Source organism: Molothrus aeneus, chromosome 6 (genome assembly GCF_037042795.1).
Source record: "Molothrus aeneus isolate 106 chromosome 6, BPBGC_Maene_1.0, whole genome shotgun sequence".
NCBI classification, from domain to species: Eukaryota; Metazoa; Chordata; class Aves; order Passeriformes; family Icteridae; genus Molothrus; species Molothrus aeneus.
The window spans coordinates 8,841,785-8,860,707 of NC_089651.1; the positions used below are offsets into that span (position 1 = coordinate 8,841,785).

Here is an 18,923-nt window from a genome sequence, read left to right on the forward strand (position 1 = left end):
GGATAAAGTGCATCAGTGCGGGGACAGCCAGCCTAGGGGGCACTTCCGAGCAGGCGGAGAGAAGCGAGAAACAAAGGGAAGGGAGGACATGAGCGAAGGCGAAGGGAGGGAGCAGGGGATCAGCTGAGTTCAATCCCGCCAGGAAAGCTCTCCCCCTCCGGCACATCCCCGAGAGGCGCAGGGACGGGCTCTCCCCCCACCTCTCCCCCTCTGGTCAAGAAGACAAAGAATCGAGCGGCCCCATGGGGAAAGGGGGTGAGCAAGGGGGGGACTCGGGGGAGCCGGCGGCGCAGATCCGCTTCTACACCTGGGAGGAGATCCAGAAGCACAACCTGAGGACGGACAAGTGGCTGGTGATAGAGCGAAAGGTCTATAATGTCACCAAGTGGGCAAACAGGCACCCGGGGGGCCAGCGAGTCATCAGCCACTGCGCCGGCGAAGATGCCACGGTAAGGACCGACCCCCGCGGCTCTCCCGGCTCCAGCAGCATCCTCTGACAGCTCCTTCCCTCCCCGAGGGGAGCCAGCTGCCTGCTGTCCCCTGTCCCCATCTCCCCAACACCTGCTGGACACCCGGCTCAGCCCTTTCGCTGCTCCCAGCTCGGTTCAAGTGGATGCAGGTCCCCCCGCGATGGGCTGGTAGGGATTGCTCTGCTTAAATCCTGCTGGTTTGCCTTTGTCTCCTGCTTGTGCCGTGCCTCGAGCCCTGAATTCAGGAGTAAAGTGTCCCAAATGTCCCCTTTCCCAGGGGGCAGCTTGTGACATGCAGAGTCACACAGCCAAGCACAGGGAGGGTTAAACAGAGGCCAGGCTGTGTCTCAAAGTTGCTTCTGTGAGGAGGCTTTAAAACAAGGAGCTTTTTAGCATTTTTCCCCAGGAGAAAATTCTCTGGAGAATTTGGTTACAGGTTGCTACAGAAAAGGGAAAAAAAAAAACCAAACCAGCAAACCATTTGCTGCTGCTCCAGCTGCTCCTTCGCTGGGTTCAGCCACCTCTCAGGTTTCAGTCAAAGATAAGAAACCAAACAACAACAAAAAAACCCCCAACCTTGAAACAGGAACAAATTAGAAATAAATTGTTTGTTGTCTGGGGTTCCCCTCAAAACCACCTTCCTCAGAAGTGCATCCAGAGAGCATGTTCTCCCTTCAGGGCGTGTTAATGAAATCCAAGCAGCCTCAGAGCTCTTCCCAAAACATGCAGAGACCAAGCAGGAACAGGAACTGCTGGTCTCCCACAGCTCCTGACACCTTGGCAAGGAGGAGGCTCCATGTGCGACAAAATTTTTTGGCAGAACCTTCCCTTTCCATCAGCCCCCATTTCCCTGTGTCCAGTGGGTATTTTCCATTCTTTTCCTTGAAGCACTGAGCTGCATTTTGGCCCTTCTATCCCTTTGCAGTAAATCCTCTGAATGAATAGCTTTCTCCCTCAGAAAGATGGGCCAGGTTTTGCTTTCAACTGCTTAAACACAGAGCTGCTGAAACAGGAGGAGTTTGACTCCTATCCCCAAGAATTTAACTCCAGTATCTCCATTAGCAACCAAAAAGCATCTGTTACTGCAGAATCCTTGAAAGGGAGGCTGAAACACAGGTTGGTGGTTCCAGGATTACTGGTTCTCCTCCCACCTCCCCAGACTACACTGCATCCCACACTCCATGAAGGCATGGCCTTAAAAATGCTCTGAAATTGTTAAATCACCGCTCCGAGCACTAAACCAGGATTGGCATCAGTTTTGCAGCTTCCCTGTGGTGAACAACCATTTACAGCCAGAAAACCCTCTCTCATTCAGGGGGAGAACCCTCTGTGGGTTTAGACTGGATTTTAGGAGGAAATCCTTCCCTGTGAGGATGCTGAGGCCCTGGCACAGGTTGTCTAAAGAAGCTGTGGCTGCCCCATCCCTTCAAGTGTCCAAGGCCAAGCTGGATGGGGTTTGGAGCAACCTGGTCTATGGAAGGTGTCCTTGCCCATGGCAGTGGAGTGAAGTGGGATGATTTTTGAAGTCCCTTTCAACTCAAACCATTCCATGGGTCTCTGATTTTTTTAAACACAGCATCTGAGTCTGGGCCATCCTGTTCTGGTGTCACCTCATGCACAGAACACAAAGGCAGGGACACTCTGCAGTGTCTCTGTCCCAGAAGTGTTCAGGGATGTAAAAGGAAATCCTTGTGCTGACTGCTGTAAGCACTCCCAATGCTCAAGTACAGCTCATATCTCAATTACACAAAGCTTTTTTTCTCACCAAAAGCAGCTGGAATAACTCCCATATCCCATAAAACACTTCGGTTTATTTGGTCAGTAGATCACAAAGTTGGGAGGTCAAGTGCCAATATCACACAGCATTTCCCAGGGATTCTCTTTTCCCTTAAGCTTTTTATCTCCTGCAGTACAGAACTGAGAACAATTCTAAAATTCAAGAACTCTCTTAAATTTGGGACCTATTAGTACAGGAGCTTAATCAGATAAACATAACAAAAATCCAATCCTTCCATCATTTGCAGGATCTCCAGGCAGTAAGCACCCAATCAGACCTCCAAAGACTTTTTTATTCCCAGCAGTTAAGAAGCATTAAAAAATGTTGATTCAGTATTATTTTATGTGTCACCCTCTCTCTTTCCCTTTCTTCCCCTTTTTTTTGTTTTCACCCAAAACTGCAGAGCCTTGCAGTAGACACAGTCTACTTCTCCCCTCATTCTGCTTTTCCTTCCTCTTTTACATCTTCTACAAATTGTTCCAGAGAGAGAAACAGGGAATCAGAGTCAACATTTCAGTGACCCATTTCTGGGTCAACTTCCTAGGTGACAAGTTTCAATTGATTTTGGAGGACTTTGGGCCTGAGGTTGTTGCCTAGCATTTTTGAACTGCAGATGGAGGGCAGCTCCCAGAAGGGTCAGCTGGACACGGGGAGCACTTTCCAGTCTGCTCTTTGTCTTTAGAGCCAGGAGGGAAATATTAGTTGGTCACTACAATTGTTAGGCAATGGGACAAAGGTGGAAAGGCTGAAGCACAGTTCCACTCACTCCTGTTTTTAACGATTTTTTTTTCCATACTCTCTTAGCACTTCATGGAACCAATCTTTCCTGTTCTCCCAGGTGAATTCCAAGAGCTGACTCCAGTTCTGTGCAGTGAGGAAAGGGCAAGGACAGAGTGAGGGTTTCTGATCTGGGTCAGCTTTCTGTCCCTGCTGCTGTCCTTGGGGTTAAAATTCCAGCTGTGCCATGTGAAAGGATCTGGCCAAGATCTCACTATAAGCATCAGGCACCTGTGGGATACAGGTGGACAGAAATATGTGGAAAGGGGAAGGAACAGAGAAAAAGAAGAGCCAGATAAACTTGTGAATGCCAGGATCAAAAGGACTCCACAAACAAGGCATTATTCTTCTGAAAAGTCACCAGTTTTTCCTCAGCTGTTTTACAGCTGGGATCTCCAGGCCTGGCCAAAACACCAAGGAATATCTTTTGTGTTTGCAGTCACATCCAGCTTCAGTCACCAGTCAGCCCCTCTCCTGACTTGCCTCCAGGAGCAGACTTTCCAAGGGTATTTATATCCTAGAAGGGATTTGCACAAATTCCCCTCTGCCTACCTTCTAAGGGAATTAACAGGATTTAAGTATTTAGTTGCTTAGAAAGAATTTCTCGAGGTGCCTTTCACCATATGGCTGGATGCCACCCCAGGTCTCACCATTCCCAGCACAGCAAATTAAATCAGTGGAATTAATGTCCCAAAAAGTGATCCCAGAGCTGGAAGTCACCTGGCCCCCTTTTCCACCGGTTCCACAACTGCTGGAGGTGGGTGGGAATGACACAGTGAATAGGAAGCACATCTTACTCCTGGATCTCACACAGTTCCTCCTGTTTCCACTCCAGGATGCATTCCAGGCCTTCCACATCAATCCCACCTTGGTGCAGAAGTTTCTCAAGCCGTTGCTTATTGGAGAACTCGCTCCAGGGGAGCCCAGCCAAGACCGAGACAAAAATGTGAGTATTTATTCCTCAGCTGGGGTTCAGGCTGCCTATTCCCACCACTCTTTCCCTCTTGGGATGCTCCCCAGAGAGGGAGAGGAGTTCTCAGTGACTGAATGTCTCCATGTAGATTATTTTCATCCTATCATGGATTCAAATATGTGTGGAAAGGGGGTGACACTTTTGGCTGTACAAATATTTTCTTTCCCACAGAGAGCCACCAACAGCCAATTTTTGGCAGCCCATTCCAGGCACCCAGGCTGGACTGAGCCCATCCCAAAGGGAAATGGGAACTAAGACATGTGGAATGGGAAATGTGCACCAGCCCTGGTGACTGGTGCACATTTCCCTTCTTGCTGCCCCTTTGCTGGTGGCCAAGCTCCAAAACACAAGCCCCCAGATGTCCCATTTTGGTGGCCCTGCTAAGGAGCAGCAGCCACTGCCCATCCTCAGGGCAGCTCTGTATCCTGCTCATCCATTATTCAGGCCCAGAGTGTGGCACAACTGGCTCTGCCCAGGAAACTCAATCCTGCCCCGTTGTTTGTAGCTGGCCATGATTGTGCTATATCTGTGTCACTCACAATAGAGGGGACAATGCTAGCCCCCAGTGACCCAGGAATGCCCTTCATGGATGGCTGCACAGGAGCTGGCCCACAGATTGAATGGATGACGGGTGATAGTGGGTGCTCATTATCAGAGCTCTGGAATTAGGCACAATAGCACTGAATTCCCTCCTGCTCCAGCTTCTCCTTAGTGCTTAGGAAGCTCATTCAGACAAGAGCCATCAGGTGATGTGACACTCAACAGAGCTTGGATTACTCCCTCTCCTGGCTCCAGGTCCAAAAGGTCAGGATGTGGGCTCAGACCAGCCAGGATGTTTATTCATAGGAATACAGGGCAAAAAGCTGGAATATAGAGCCAGGGTCTTTGGCATGGAGCTCATCCTTCCTCCATCCATCCCCCAACTCAGTCAGGCTCACTCCCAAGCCTCACCCTGCTCTTGCCTGTCCTGTTACAGTCCCAGCTGGTGGAAGATTTCCGGACCCTGCGGAAAACAGCGGAGGACATGAACCTGTTCCGAGCCAGCCCCTTGTTCTTCTCCTGTTACCTGGGCCACATCATTGTCATGGAAGTTTTGGCTTGGCTCATGATTTCCTACTTTGGGACCGGCTGGATCACAACCCTCATCCTTTCCTGCATCCTTACAACTTCCCAGGTGACAAAGAGAGATCTTCCTCACACTGCCAATGTGCCCTCCATCTCCATTTCTTTCCTGTTTAGCTCTGATTCCCAATAGCTCCTTACTATTTGATTTCTCCCTATTCCAGGCCCAGGCAGGGTGGCTGCAACATGATTTTGGACACCTCTCTGTCTTCAAGAAGTCTTCCTGGAACCACATCGTCCACAAGTTTGTCATTGGGCACCTGAAGGTAAAGGGAATTATGGAGCCAGGGAATTCTGGGAATGCATCACTTTGCCTGTGGCGGAGTAGGAAAGGGAGGCTTTCAACCTTCCCAGAGTGAGCAGAGGCACAAAAAAAGTTGGTGACACAACTTGCCCATGGGGCAGCCTGGGTTAGAGGAAGGTGTCCCTGCTCATGGCAGGGGGTTGGGACTGGATGAGCTTTAAAGTCCCTTCCAACTCAAGCCATTTCAGGATTTTCTGGGAAGACACAGTGACTTGTAACTCGCTCAGAGTGTGTTTATTCTGTGTTCTTTCAATATGGATGATCCTTAGGGATCCCTCTGCAAGCGGCAGTCTCATGGCAACCAACAACTCCACCACTCCCTGCTCACTGTTCTTTCCAAAGCAAATCCCACTTTGGCCATAATTTGACTCGCACCACTTTAGTTCCTAAAAAAGATTGGGTAACCCCACCTTGGGAGCAGCTCTCCATGGATGAAAACCCCTCATTCTCCTTGCCCAGGGTGCCTCTGCAAACTGGTGGAACCACCGCCACTTCCAGCACCATGCCAAGCCCAACATCTTCCAGAAGGACCCAGATGTGAACATGCTGCACATTTTTGTCCTGGGAGACACACAGCCCGTTGAGGTAAGGAAAAGTGGGGAAAACATGGAAAACTACTGTCCGAGAGGGCCCGGAGAGTGGTTGCGCAAATCCAGGAGTTGGCTCCCACTGTTAGACATGACTTACGTCGGCAGGACTTCCAGGAATGCTAGAAAGGAAATGCTTAATCCAGGGATTTTGTCTGGCTACGTGGTCTGACAGCAGTTTGGAGCCAACCCTTGGGCTGAGGAGCAGCATTGACTACTAATTCCCAATCCATTTCCTGTACTGACCACAGGAGAAAGTGTCTTGGGTTACCTCGGGAAAAATAATGCAGATGGGGCTGGAGAGAAAGCAAAAAGCCACTAAAGGCCCCTTCAGGCTGCTGGCTTGAAGTACCAACGTGAGGGGGGAATACAGTGTTCCTCAGTATTCCAGCAGGAGAATTTCAAAACTGACCTTCCATTTCCATAGCAAATATCTTCCAACATCAAGTGATTTTAATTTTAGTTCTATCTACCCGTCCAGAGCCAAAATATTTACTGCCTGTTTATAAAAAACTACCCAAAGCACTTAAATCATGGTGTTTTTCACAGTGGAACAAGGATTTCTAGTTTTAAAAACAAAGCCCCAAGAAAAGGGACAAGCAGCAAAGACAACACAGGGAAATACAACATTAAAAATGGTTTCTCAGTCAGATTTTGTATTATTGAGAAAGCAGACCAGGGTTCTATTACTTAAAGGAAAACCTAAACATTTGTGATAACAAGGAAAAAATTGATTTCTGCCTCAAAATATCTGATATTATCAGATATTATTATATTATCAGTCTATCCCAATATTCTCACATTGGTATAAAAATCCTTTTCCAAATCATGCCAAGCACACAGCCTTGCAGAGCTCAGCCCAGAGGGAATAATGTGCCTGATTTTTTGGTGTTACAAGCCTTCCCTTCCAAAAAAATCAGACTTTATGCCTATCACATTCATATTAGTAAAGATGGAGGTGCTGGCAGCTCTTCTCAGAGACACAGGGATGGCAGAAGGTGAAGTGCATCAAAATTCCATCAAGTAAATAGGAACTATCTTTAAAAATTGAGCTTACACCTAACACAAAAGACAAAGTTAAGACATTTAATCACTTCGAATCTCTTCTTACCCGCTCGTGGGAATTCAGTCAAAATTCTCTGGTCAATAAATTAAGAATTATTGCAGAGAATCTGCTTTTACCTGGGAATGTCCCAGTCCCAGGCTGAGCTGTCTCTTTGTGTCCTGCAGTATGGCAAGAAGAAGCTGAAGTACCTGCCTTACAACCACCAGCATGAATACTTCTTCCTCAGTGAGTATCCACCCTCCTCTCTTCCCTTTTCCTGGAATGCCACTTGTCATTTCCAGCCCTCACTGTCTGAGCAGAGCAACTCCTCAAATCCCAACTCATCCCACCCTTCCTCAGGACCCTGTGCAGGTCCCAAAATCAGCTCAGGGATATCTGAACACCTGGAACATTGCCCCGTAGAGCAAGGGAATGTAAAACAGCTGAGGCTGGGAATAACCTCCATGTGAGAGGCTCCATGGAAGAGCTGCATGTTCCCAGTTCCATGGAAGCAGTCCCTCATGTCACACACCTCCCCACCCCTCTGATGGCCAAACCATTTCCCTTTGCCTTGCAGTCTTCCCACCTCTGCTCATCCCTGTGTACTTCCAAATCCAAATCATCTCGACCATGATCAAGCGCAGGTTCTGGGCGGTGAGTGAAACATTCCCTCCATCCTTACGGGGTCTGGCTGGAAACTGGAGCAGAGAGGGAGGCCAGGGGGCAGGCAGGAATTACCCAATGCTCCAAACATCACCAGCAAGGACACATTATCCAAGGTGGGGAAAGTGATGCCTGGTGTTTTCTCTGTCCCCCAGGACCTGGCCTGGGCCATCAGCTACTACCTGCGCTACTTCATCACCTACATCCCGTTCTACGGCGTCCTGGGATCCCTGTGTCTCCTCACGTTTGTCAGGTAGGGCATCCAGGGCATCCCTGCTGCTCTCCCATCCCTCCAGTGCTGTTTGAGCCTGGCCTCAGCTCTGCTGTGTCCCACTGCTTCACTTCCCTGTCAGCATCTCTGAGTTCCAGCTCCTCTGGCACTCTCCCTGCACCTTCCCCTGCCCCGTGATGGTCCTGCCAGGATTCCCCTGCCATTCCTCATTCCCTGTTCCCACACACTGCTCACCCCACTTTGGCCATGGCTGGACCCTCCCAGAGTGCCTCATTCCACCCTCTTCCTAGCAGACTGTGGAGATAATTCTGTGCACGCTCCAAATCTGAAATCAAGCTGGAAAACTTATCACAACCAGCCCATTATTCCCAAAATATTTGAAGAAACTCAAAGTGCAAGGAAAAAAAAAGTGAAAGTGCAAAATTGGGTCATCTGCTTTTGCAGAAAACAAGCCTGGAACAAAGATGATTCCAGGCAATTCCTTGTCAACATCCATCCAAGTCTCTGCTGCCCCCTGCAAACCCTACTTTAATTACCTGATGTCCCCATGTCTGGTAGAAATTCTTGTGATTTTTCCTGGTTTTGCAGGTTTCTGGAGAGTCACTGGTTTGTGTGGGTCACCCAGATGAATCACATTCCAATGGAAATTGATTCTGAGAAGCACAGAGACTGGCTGAGCTCCCAGGTAACTGGGAGGGGGGAAAACCACCCCTAACTCACTCCAAAATGGGATTTACTCAAAGAGTATGAGAGTTACCACCACCCCCAGTGTTACCACCACCTCTTACTAGGATAGAGTTGTCCTGTCCATTACTTTTCCCATAAAGATGTTCTTCCCAGAGCCAGCAGTGCTGGGGAAAGACATGGAATTCCAAAGTTCTGCAATTACTTTGACAATCAAAAGGTTACCTGCTCCTATGGTGAGTGAAGCTGGATGTGACTGCAAATCCAAAAAACATTCCTGCATGTTTTGGCCAGGCCTGTAGATCCCAGCAATAAAACAGCTGAGGAAAATATGCTGACTCTTCATTTTGGAGCCCGCCTTTGTCCCTTTGCTCTGGAAGATGAGTGATTGAGTTCTCCTTTTCCTCTTCTTTAACCTAGAACCATATTCTTGATATTTTGGCAGTTCTATCTCCCTGCAAATCCAAGTAAAATGTGTGAGAGAGGAACCCTATCAAAAATTTGGTTGAATTTTAAGAATATTAAGAAAAAATATCAAATTTTATGATCACTAATGGCAAGAATACCTAAGAAATACTCTCAGAATATTACACTTAAGGCAAACTGAGTAACAATAACTACATAGGGATGGGGAAGCTTTGTGTCCACATTCCTCCTGTTTTCCACCTTGGTACTGCTGTCAACCTTCTGATCTCCAATGGGAGAGGCTGAGATTTAGGAATCTGGGCTTGGGCTGCTACATCACTTCACCACCAGTGAGAGTTTAATTACCTGAGGCCCTGAGGAAGGATTAAAACTCCCCTTGCTGCACCCGGCCACGGCAGGCTCTGCTCTCCCAGAGCTCAGGGAAGAAGAATTTCACCCTGATTTTGGGATGAGCCATCCCTAACCCTCACAGCTCTCTCTCTCTCTGGCAGATGGCAGCAACCTGCAACATTGAGCAGTCCTTTTTCAACGACTGGTTCACCGGGCACCTGAACTTCCAGATTGAGCACCAGTGAGTACAGAGCCAGGATCAGGATGGCACTGCCAGCTTGTCCCAGCCCAGGGGAGGGTATTATGGGCTGGGGAAGGATTGTATGCGCAGGAAACAGAGTCCCAGACTACACAGGCATGGAAGATGTGGCTGCTCCACCCCTGGAAGCGCTCAAGCTCAGGCTGGATGAGGCTTGGAGCAAACTGCATTAGTGGAAGGTGACCATGCCATGGCAGGGCAGGAACTGAATGAACTTAAAGATCCCTTCCCATCCAGACCATTCCATGATAGTGTGCTTCTCTTACAGCCATGACATTTTTCTCTCTTGCTTCAAAGCTTTCACTCTCACAGCCTTAATTTAGGGTTTAATTAGGAGTTGTTGTTATGCACCTACCAGTTGCAAAGGCTGTGGGCTCAAATCCCAAGCATCCACCTCAGAAAACTCCCCTTCCCTAAAGCATTCCAGTGTTTTATAGAGTGTGGGACTGTGTAGGACGCTGGGTAGCAGATTCCAGAAAAAACATGGAAAACAGGGCCATATGGACAGTCTGTTGCCAATGGCAACAGCAAATGTAAAAGAAATGGCTTTTAGGGTGAGGCCGGCTGGTTTGGGAGCCAGCTTAGGAAATCTCCATGGAAGAGTATAGGGCAAGGTACCCTCAAAATCCTTCTTTACCTGCTTCCACAGGTGAAAAAGCAGGTCACTGGGAATTCAGTTCAGCAAGAAACAATTATTCCCAGAGGAATGGTCGGCCATCTCTGAGGCTGTTCCCTCACTCCCTCTGCCCTCCCATTGCAGTTTCTTGCACAAACTGGCTTTCAGTGTGTCCTGAGCATGGCTTTGCTTTAAGACAGGACAGGAAAATCAGTTTTCACCACCTCCTTGAGACAGAGGAGCGTAAAGCAGAGGTGTCTCTGTGCCTCCCTTCCTTTGTGCAGTTTGAGGAGGAGGCACCAATGATGAGCCCCTGAGGATGCAGATCCTAATGCCCAGCCCTTGTAGCTCGTCTCCAGAGTTTTCTCAGCTTTGTTTTCTCTCTCTCCTCTCCAGCCTGTTTCCAACAATGCCACGGCACAATTTCTGGAAGGTGAAGCCTTTGGTGAAGTCTTTATGTGCCAAGTATGGAGTCCACTATGAGGAGAAGCCTCTCGGGAAAGCGTTCGTAGACATCGTTGGGTAAGGCCCTCCTGAGCCCACCTGCAGCTCATTTTTCCTGGGACACCTGATATTTTCTAGCACAGAGGATCCAGGACATGGCAGACCCTTCAGAAATTTGTGTTGTTGCTGTCAAAGTACCAAACACTTGACCTTTAGACAGGTACAAACCTGATTGTGGCATTTGGGGACACAGGGGCTCAGCAGTGCTGGGGTCGGTCTTAGAGGGCTTTTCCATCTCTAATGATTCTGATTTTTATACCACCCTGTTCTGACACCACCCTGAGCTGATGGCTCCTGCTTCTGGGAGTTGCCAGCAGATCCCCTGCTGCAAAGTGAGATGAATCAAAGGGAAACTGGTCAGGTTACAGCCTCTGCTGTGTCCCCTGAGAGCTCTGCCAGCAGCAACAGGCAATTCCCTACAGGGAGAGCTGGAGAGGATCTAATAGTCCTTGTCAGCAGCCTCGGTGTTGATGTTGCTGTCTCAGTTCCTCTGAGGGGAATAATTCATGGCAGGGAACATGAGAAAGCTCTGCAGTCCAGGCACCTCCTGCACAAAGCACTCTGAGCATGGGCAGATTGAAGTGGGGTGGCCACAGTGGGCAGGGAGCTGGTTCCAAACCTGCTTTTGTCCCCAAATCCAGTTAGGACAGGGCCACACAGCACCAAGGCACAGCAGAGTGAAGCCTGGAGGCTCCCAGGAGAACTTACAGCCCCTTCCAGTGCCTAAAAGGGCTCCAAAGGAGCTGGAGAGGGACTTTGGACATCGGTCTGGAGTGACAGGAGCAGGGGGAATGGCTTCACACTGACAGAGGGTGGGTTCTGTGAGTGTGATCCTGTGATTGATGTTAAATTCAGTAACAGCCTTCATTGCAGGAAAAGCATGACAGAAGCAAGATTCCCAAACTCCTCCTTTTCTTCCCGTAGGTCCCTCAAGAAATCTGGAGATCTCTGGCTGGATGCTTATCTCCATAAGTGATCGTGAATCTTTCTGGGGAGGTGTGAGTGACCGGGAGGGATGGGGGGGAAGTGGGGGGGAATTCACACTTGTGTCTTTTACTCTCAGATCTCAGTCTAAATCCAGGGTTGGAGGGGAGATTCCTGCCTTGCCAGCTGCTTCTGGTGCAGGCCCTGTTCAATCCAGACAGATTTAAAATGTGCTCCAGAGGGTGGAAAGCAAGGCCAGCTGTGCAAATGTTTAAAAAAGGGGCATTAATATCTGACCTTGACCTTTTTCTCACAAGATTTGTTCTCATTCTGCCTAAACCACACAAACCCTGATTCACACCTAAGAGGTTTTAGGCCTCAGTGAGTGTTTGTGATCCAAGGACACCCCAGTTAGCTCATGTCTCTTTCCCATGTTTGTGTGGAAGAGGAATCACATGCCACGGGCCTGGCAGCTGCTTCCAGCCCTGTCCAGAGCTCAGCTCCCTCCTTTCCCTGCCTCCTCCCCTTCTCTAACCGTAGCATCCCTTTAGTGCAAGCTGTGACCCTGGCCCTGCACAGCTAACCCCTAACCACAGCAGGGTTAACATAGCCGTGTTTTTAGGATCAGCCCCTCTTCTCAGGGGTCTATAGAAGATTTCTGGGTTTAAACAGCAAAACGTCTCCTTTAGGAGAGGGTCTGTTTTCTCTTTAATGAGCAGCAGGTCTGGCACAGCGAATCGTCAGTAAATCACACAAAAGACCAAAACAATCAAACAAGCAAAACGTGCTAATTGCTCCTCAGTGCTCCAGGGGAACCACAAACGGCCTTTTCACCATCCTGCCCTGCAGAAACCCAGAGTTCTGCCTGTCTGCACATGCCTGGCATGGCACCGAGCCTCCTCCTGCCTGCCCGAGGCCAGGAGCCATGGCACTGTTCACCCTTCCCTTGGAGAAAAGGAGTTCTCCCTGCAAAAGGAGAAGCTGCTCAAATCCCAGCTGGAATCAGCCCTGCCCAGGCTGTGCTGCTGATCAGAGACCTTTGGAGAACCTCTTACAAGCTGTCTAAAACTCCATTTCCTGCCCACCACCTAATTACCAAAATTCATTAATGGCTTATCAGGAGATATGGTTGGACAGCTTCCAGGTGCTTCTGGAACAGGTGACCTGACCTCAAATAAATCCAAGGGTTCAGGTTCAGCTGCAACACAACAGAAGAGATATTTGGTTTAGGACAAAGGGCCATGGTTCCAAAAGCAGCCTCCAGCTCCAGCATCTGCCTCAGTGCTCCCTGGAAACACCAGGAGGGAGACTCTGGGTACTTTGCACGCCTCATTACTTCCCTCAGCTCTGAAACTGGATCCTCTCTGTCAAATCCTTGAATCCTAGCAGCATCCCACAGAATCAGCAAGGTGCTTCATCGTGAATAGAGATGACTCTGGGACTGCGGCCAGCATTGCAAAAAAATAAATAAATAATGTGTTCCTTCCCCACCCTCTTTGGAGAATAAAATGAGATTTTATCTTTGCTTACAGTGGGGAATTCAGCATCTTGCAACTTCAGCAAGCAATGTTTACGGTTTGGAAAGGGCTTGTTCTGGGGCTCTTGCTCACCCAAGTGCCACCAGGAATGTTTAGGGTGAAAAGCTACACAAGTAACATCCTTCTGGATTGCTGTGATCTCCCAGTAAGGTAGTAAGGAGCTCTCCTGGAATTTGGCTAACCTCATCAGGACTGCCTTAATTTGTACATCCCTTCCTTGAATGTACCTCACTGTGCTCCAGCAAGGATGACCACGAGCACAGTGGCATCAGCAGTGCAAACTTTTAATTATCCAGCTGCTTCTTCTGACAGCCCTTGGGGTTTTTTTGTATTATTTCCAGAGCAAATATTTTCCTCCTTAGCCCTGCCCCTTCTTCTCTTCTCACTTTTCATCTTGGGAAGCTGTTTGGGTTGATCTTGGGGAAATAGCAGCTGTTAGGCAAATGGGCATTTCTTTCCCCAAAAAAACTTATTATTTTTTCAGGCAAAGCCTCTCTGGCTCATATAACTTTTTCCTCTCCTTCCAAAAAATCCCAGCTTTCTCTCTTGGAATTTGAGCTGTTTTCTACGTGCCTTGATTCTTTGTTGATACGCCATCCCTGCAAGTGTTACAGGCCAGGTTGGATGAAGTTTGGAGCAACCTGGTCTAAGAAAGGTGTCCATGGCAGGAGGGTGGAATTGGATGATCTTTTATTGCCCCTTCCAACCCAAACCATTCCAGGATTCTACAAGCTCTCCCCTCTTTAACTGGAGCAGGTCAAAGAGCCCTGGAAGTCTGGATCAATCTGCTTTGTTATCATTGTTCTCCAAGTAAAATTAGGTTTATCTGGAGATATTCCAGAAGTTTCAGTAAGACTGGAAATGTAGATGGATATAAACTTCCCATGAGCTTTGTCTCCAGCAAGGCAGCAATGAGTGAGACATAAACAGGTTAAAATCTGCCATCAAAATTACTGAAACAGAGAATTTTCAGCACAGCTTTGCCCAGCTTTCTGAGGACTAACCAGTTAACTAATCAGTTTCTCTGAAAATAATGAGGTGAAATCTTGTTCACTGTCTCTCTTGATAAAGATCATTCATTTGCACTGTAATGAGACACAAACATTAAAAAAACCCAACCCCTAAGCCAGTAAGAGGTGCTGGGAGCCTGCCAGGGTTTATTGAACCCAGCTACACACATGGCAGTGGGGAGCTGGAAACACAGGGCAGAGAACCAAACAACAGCCAGGGAAGGACTGGATTTGTTCTCTCCACTCACTGTGGGGGACTAGAGTAGGAGCTGGAGGACCAGGATGATTGAGGATGCCAGAGAAAAGCACAAACTGCAGCAAAGAGAAGCCTCTGGGTGTGTTTTGGGAAGAGAATGAGAGATGGGAGAAGTTGGGGAAGGTCAGGGGTTGGGGAGGGATGCATGAGAGTTGGAGGAAAATTACTGAGAGATGAAGGAGGAGAAATTTGGGATCACGTGTCCCATGATCTCCCAGCATGGCTGGAATCTGCCTGGAGGGCTGTGCTGGAGACACAGGGCAGGACAGGGCAGAGCTGGGGCTCAGAGGGCGGGGCAGGGACTGGTGACATCCACAGGCACCTCGGAGTGAGCTGGATCTCACACTGAGCCTCCCCTCCCACAGCTCTGGGAGCAGGGACTCACTGCCCCCAGCTCCCAGGCAGAGGCACAGGGGGAATTAGGGGACTTTCCTTGGAGTTTTCCCTCCAAGCATGGATTTGAGGAGTCTAGCTCCCAACTGCTCACTAAAATAGGGCTTGGGAGGCTTGTCAGGACCCATGTCCAGGCACCATTGTTCCCTGCTGCAGAGGCTGAGCTTTCTGGCTGGATTTGAGGTCTTCATTAGGGCAAAGACATCCTTTTCCTCAGGAGATGCTTTCCCAAGAAAGCCTTCCTAACAAAGCCCTAACATTTCCAATGTTAAAACAACAAACCCACATTCCTATAGGACAGCTCCTGGTTATTTTTAATTCTTTGAAAAAAAAATCCAGTAACTCAAAAAGAACATTTTTTTTCCTTGTGTATTCTACCACTCAATAAAATAATAACTATTTGTTGACCATACAGATGCTTTATGTGTCTTTTTTCCAGAGCCACTGGTGCTCAGGGTATTTGTTCCCTCTTGGAGTGCCTTTTGCCATACAAACCCACAAGCAGGTGGCATGGAGATGCCAACTGAGCAAGTCAGGACACTTCTAGGGTGGGAATGTCACCATCCAGGTTCTGAGATCAAAAACATATTCAAATTCAGAATTGTAAAGAGTCAGGTAGGATTTGACATAAAGGGTGATGACATAAAGGGTGATTCAAGCTCCAGTTTCAGATTTAGCCTTGTAACTGGTTTTTTTTAGCAGTTCAAAATCAGATCCCAAGCCAAGAACACTGTGGAAGCAAACTAAAAAAGGACCTGGGATCAGACTTGCTTATTATGGCTTCCCTTGGTTTTCCTGGGGCTTTTTATGGAGGAGCTGTTAGCCAGCGAGTGTGGAAAGTCCTTTTTCCACTTCATACGGTGAAATTAGTGTAACTACTTTGATACCATTGACTTTAATAGCACAGATGGATTTCTTTATTAGCCTCCACAATCCCAGGATCAATACTGCTCCTTCCCCTCATCCTGGGAACAAACACCAAAGGAAAGGAGATTTTACTGTCAAAGATTTTCCTGGCCACTCAAACTCAGCCTCCAGACTGTCTGAGGAAACAGCTGAGAATAAAATTGTTGTGAAAACTTCATAGAAGCATATTGCAATTTTTTAAAGTCCATTTTCTGCCCATTCATGGCTCATCCTGGGGTGTGGTGAGCGCCTTGCAGCAGCTTTTCCAACCCACAGCTCCATCCGATGTCTGGTGGGTTTTGGATTGACATCAGCAGAGGATTTTAGGTCAAAACTGTCTTGAGGTCAGCCAAGAGGCTTTGACAGAGTTGGTTCTGCCAGATGAACCCATTGAAACCTCTCCCATCAGGTGAAGGGGCAGACAAAGGGAACTCACAGGCTCTCCAGGGTCAGGAGACAAAGTGATGGCCAGATTATCCTTATCTGTCCCCTAAAACCAACACTGGAGCTTGCCAGAGTCCAAAGGAATTGCTCCATAGGCAAACTCATCCTGCCCAAAAGCAGGTGCCACAAGGTGTCACAGAACTCCAAGGAGAAAATGACCCCATTTTTAGGGCTTTCATTTCATCCCAGAACAAACAGGTTCCCCTAATGCAAACACAGGTGGCTCTTACACAAAAAATTAACTGTTACAAATCAACAGCTGCATCCATGAGCAATATTGCTTTTTAAAAAATCATGTTTTACTTACTCTGCAGGGGCCCAGTTCTAGAGGTTTCAGGAAACTTCTTCACAACATAATTTGTGTGGCATCAGCATGGGGAGAAACTGCTTCATGGTGTTCAGATGTACACTTTTTATCCCCTCCAAGCTGGCCTTGAACACTTCCAGGGATGGGGCAGCCACGTTTGTGAGCTTCCTTCTTGCAACAGGTTTTTAAAACTCTGTTTAAAAAAAACAAAAAAAACCCAAAAAAACCAACACAAAACCAAAAAAAACCAACAGCAAGCTCAGCCTCTGAAAAACCCTCAAATTTTTTTTCAGTGTTTGTGCTGTGTTATATCATGTTATCACATATATTTTGAAAAATTAGCCCAAATTCCTCAAATATCACATAGAAACACTTCCGTACTAAGTCCTCCCTACACCATCCCTCTGTCCTAGGGTTTCTACAGAACAGGGCATTGCTGGAGCTGCTGTACAGTGAAAATTCTGTTCACATTTCCAGCCACACACTTATCCATTTGGAAACCACAATGCAAAGAGTATGAAGGGAATAATCCAGAATTCCAGAGTGAGCCAGGAGGTGAATCATTTCCCCCACAGCAGAACATAAAATATAATAAAATAAGTATAAATTAAATAAATACATAATTAAATAAAATAAAGATGTTATCTACCCTGCATAGAGGTTGGAGAGTACAATGTAAGTTTCACTGAGGTTAATGATGATGTGTTCTAAAATACCCTGTGTCAGAGCTTTTCCACCTTCTGCCAACCTCTGAGGTTTGAAGGTCAAGCCCAGGCTGCTCAGGTCAAGGGAGGCTCAGCAGAAATTCGAGAAAGGAGTGGGAAAAGGCCAAGCAGAAGGATCCTCACCTGGATGCACCACCTTCGCCTGCAGCATCCTCCTGAGCAAAGTTAGGTAACTCCCCAACTTCTTGGCCAGGTGCTGGCTGTGGGGATGACAATGAGAGGATTAATCACAGTAATTGCCTGTGATGGCACCCCTCCTCCTCAGAATGGGTGTGGCTGGTTCACTTGGCTGATTAATTTAATTGGCCTCAATTAGCCTGGCCTTCATTAAGCAGCAGTTGGTTTTTCTATAAAATATAGGAGCCATATTGTACTTTCTCTGTGTGTTTCGTTCCCTTATTGCTGATAGATGCCTAATAAAACTTGGAAGTTTGGGTTCTGAGCTGAAGATGCTGCTGTCTTCTCCACTGGGGCCAGTTCCTGGTCGAGCATCTCCAGGTAAATCACTCAGAGCTGAAATTATCTCCCTTTGCAAGTCCACAAACCTTTAGGGCATGCTCACAACCCCGAATGGAGCAAAGCAGCACAGCCTGTGTTTCACCATCACCTTGGGGAGGGGGAAATAAAGTGTGACCAGAAATCAAAGCACTGCTGCCAATGCCAATTCCAATTCCATGCCTTGCTCATTCTTGTCTCCCCATCATGCTGGAGCTCACTGAGTCTAAAACTGAACACCTGATTTGGTGAAAGTATGCAAGTGAAACGGAATCCAACAGCACTAGAGGGCAAGGAATGGTGAAGGCACGGTGTTCCAGCAGCATACCAGCACCATGACTCCTCCACATCCCTGCAGAAAATCAACAGCTCCACAGTAACAGGATGTCTGGGCTTGAATGGTGCAGCAGGAGCTTCTGGGCAAGTCAGGAGCTGGATGATCTTTAGAGATCCCTTCATGCCCAAACCATTCCCTGGGAATGGTTTTGTCTGCATAAAATAAAGAATTAAAAGCAAAAAGACATTGAGCCTGCTCTGCCCTGTGATGCACAAATGAATCAAACAAAACAGCAGACAGAGATTAAGAAGCAATTTCCTTTCTCCAATGTCTCTCTAAAGAGAAAGGAACAGTTTTAAAGGTCTCTATTGAAATATTTACTAAATGGTTTCAGAGAAGCTCTCCTGGATGTGGTAGTGTTGGCACAGGGATGAGTCCCACATGCTGCAGTAGGAGAGAGGGTTTAACTCATTTGTGTATTTTGAATGTGTAAAGCCAGGCTTTTAAAACCAGTACAGTGAGGAGAAAGTAGCGATGCCCAACTGCTGACAACAGAAAAATGTTTTTTTGGGTTTTCCCAACTCAGTTGGTTCAGGCACTACTCAAACACGGTCCATGAGGTCTTCTCCACATACACATCATTCCAGTGTGAAATTAATCAGATTTGGGACCCAATTTTCCTCTCCTATTAAGGACTAATGTCTGCCAGAGCTGCCAAGATTTTGGGGTGGTTGCAAAACTTCCCTTGTCTGAAAGCCCCATGGGACCATCAAACACTGCTCCAGCTCTCCTGAGACATTATTTATCACTGCCCTCAGTTTCATGGAAAGTTGGATTGGTGCTTCCCTCCTTCCTCCTGGTTCTTCCACATGGCTCAGG

General features: G+C 47.7%; 2 protein-coding genes across 4 annotated transcripts in view; one reads left to right on the top strand and one right to left on the bottom strand.

Annotated features, from left to right (window-relative positions):
• On the top strand, positions 1 to 15,302 carry LOC136558339 (acyl-CoA 6-desaturase-like). Its single transcript, XM_066552718.1, has 12 exons — positions 1 to 449; positions 3,860 to 3,970; positions 4,974 to 5,171; positions 5,284 to 5,385; positions 5,883 to 6,008; positions 7,241 to 7,301; positions 7,633 to 7,709; positions 7,874 to 7,971; positions 8,539 to 8,635; positions 9,552 to 9,631; positions 10,662 to 10,787; positions 11,694 to 15,302. Exons 1-12 carry the CDS (start codon positions 243 to 245, stop codon positions 11,743 to 11,745), a joined length of 1,335 nt encoding a protein of 444 aa, XP_066408815.1. The 5' UTR covers positions 1 to 242; the 3' UTR covers positions 11,746 to 15,302.
• The window catches only part of RAB3IL1 (RAB3A interacting protein like 1), a 19,771-nt gene continuing 15,841 nt past the window's right edge, over positions 14,994 to 18,923 (bottom strand). For 2 of the 3 annotated variants that reach the window (XR_010783855.1, XM_066552716.1), the window contains 2 exons: positions 17,396 to 17,472; positions 14,994 to 16,740 (listed from right to left, as the gene is read on the bottom strand). Coding sequence is in view for 1 of the 3 variants with exons in the window: in XM_066552716.1 (XP_066408813.1) it covers positions 17,438 to 17,472 (35 nt within the window). In the remaining 2 variants the exon portion in view is untranslated. The remainder of the gene's footprint in view (positions 16,741 to 17,395; positions 17,473 to 18,923) is intronic. The other variant, XR_010783856.1, reaches the window with a different exon arrangement.